Raw genomic sequence first — 2,026 nt, 5'->3', positions numbered from 1 at the left:
GAGGTGAGTGGAGGGGACTCAGGGATGTGGAGGTGAGTGGAGGGCACTCAGGGATGCAGAGGTGAGTGGAGGGCACTCAGGGATGAGGAGGTGAGTGGAGGGGACTCAGGGATGTGGAGGTGAGTGGAGGGCACTCAGGGATGAGGAGGTGAGTGGAGGGCACTCAGGGATGTGGAGGTGAGTGGAGGGGACTCAGGGATGTGGAGGTGAGTGGAGGGCACTCAGGGATGCAGAGGTGAGTGGAGGGGACTCAGGGATGTGGAGGTGAGTGGAGGGGACTCAGGGATGCAGAGGTGAGTGGAGGGGACTCAGGGATGCGGAGGGGACTCAGGGATGTGGGGGGGTGGAGGGGACTCAGGGATGCAGGGATGCGGAGGTGAGTGGAGGGGACTCAGGGATGCAGAGGTGAGTGGAGGGGACTCAGGGATGTGGAGGTGAGTGGAGGGGACTCAGGGATGTAGATGAAGCATCAGGGCCATGGCAGGAAGGCCGGTGTGAGACGGGAGCTCTCGGGATGTTAAGACCTTCGCACAGGTGCTCAGGGACTCTCAGAAGGAGCTGGGCGTGTGCAAAGGCCACACTGTGGGCATCCAGGCCTGTCCGGTGACTGAGCTCGCCACAGAAGTCTCCAAGCCTTGGAGATCACGGGCCAACTGCCCACCAAGAGGGGGGCCATGGGAAAGCTGGGGAGCGAGACCCATGCTCAGTGCGGCTCACAGGGCGGAGACTGTTCCCAGAAGGAACATCACTGCGCTCAGAAGACAGAGAAGGGCGGGCAGCAGCCTCCCGCTCCACGGACCAGGCGGCCGGCATCTAGGACGCTCCGTATGGTCAAGGCGCTTGACCGGGGGCCAGGGACCAAGTGCAGCTGAGGCTGTGGCCAGGAAGAAGGGCAGAGGAGACAGGCAGAGGAGAAGAAGGCGGGGAGGGGGGGGGAGTGAGGGCAGATTCCCTCCCACCCCCTGGCAAGTGCGTCAACTTCAGCACGGGGTGGGGCAGAAAACCCAGGACAGCCTTTCTCTCCAGCCAGCTCGTGTCCCAGGACCCTGTCACTGGGGTAAATTCGGGGTGCAGGGCTCTAGGAAGCTCTCATCCCACGGCAGAGTAACAACACACCAACGTGTGGGACCCAGCTGGGGCTCGGGGGGTTGGGAGCACCACGCAGAGGTCCCAGGCCGTCCCAGGCCGTGGGGGGTTCCGGCCATCCTGAGTGGGCCTCTGGGAGGAGCTCCACACTGCGGGAGAGCCCTTGTGACTGGGACCTCGGCACCTCCGCGCGAGGGCCCGGGGAGGCGGCCAGAGCCAGGCAGCCACCTCTAGTCTCAGAGTCTGGGGCATCTGGGAGTGACATGTCCTGAGATTCACGACAGTGGTCTGAGCAGGCTACGGCCGCCGCTTCTCTCTAGAAACACAGCCACGCCAGGCATGGCGGCTCACACCTGCAATCCCAGTGTGTGGGGTGAACCAGAGTCGCCACAAACGCCAGGGAGATGTTTGCCTGGGCTACACAGCAAGTCCAGGGCCAGCCCAGGGTGCGAGGCTGGCTCAGGGTGCGAGGCGGGGCCCAGGATGCGAGGCGGGGCCAGGGTGCGAGGCGGGGCCAGGGTGCGAGGCGGTAGACAGGAATACATACATACGGTAGAAGCTACTCTTTTGACTTTTTTTTTTCTTTCTTTTTTGGGGGGGTCCAGTCATGGGGCCTGAACTCTGGGCCTGGGCGCTGTCCCTCAGCTCTTCAGCTCAAGGCTAGCGCTCTACCACTTGAGATATAGCACCACTTCCAGCTTTTTTCTTTTTGCTTATGTGGTGCTGAGGAATCGAACCCAGGGCCTCAGGCGTGCGAGGCGAGCGCTCTACCACTGAGCCACCTTCCCAGGCCCTGACTTTTGTTTCTTTTCCTGTCCCTGGGCTGACGCCACCCAGGATGGTCTTCCTTGGGGTTCAGAGCTAGCACTGGGGCTTACCGGCCGCGATCCTCAGCAAACCAGCTGGTGCTGCAGTGAGCTTGGCTGCTGGTGTTCTGAGG

General features: G+C 62.6%; 1 protein-coding gene across 1 annotated transcript in view; it reads right to left on the bottom strand.

Annotated features, from left to right (window-relative positions):
* Positions 1 to 813, bottom strand: part of Wnt9a (wingless-type MMTV integration site family, member 9A) — a 17,919-nt gene extending 17,106 nt beyond the window's left edge. Inside the window, exon 1 of the mRNA XM_013015576.1 lies at positions 718 to 813. Within this exon, the coding sequence (XP_012871030.1) occupies positions 718 to 813 (96 nt within the window). The remainder of the gene's footprint in view (positions 1 to 717) is intronic.
* Positions 814 to 2,026: the final 1,213 nt, after the last annotated feature.

The sequence above is a fragment of the Dipodomys ordii genome, unplaced genomic scaffold (assembly GCF_000151885.1).
Source record: "Dipodomys ordii isolate 6190 unplaced genomic scaffold, Dord_2.0 Scaffold27, whole genome shotgun sequence".
Taxonomy (NCBI): Eukaryota; Metazoa; Chordata; class Mammalia; order Rodentia; family Heteromyidae; genus Dipodomys; species Dipodomys ordii.
This window is presented reverse-complemented; position numbering and strand designations above follow the sequence as displayed.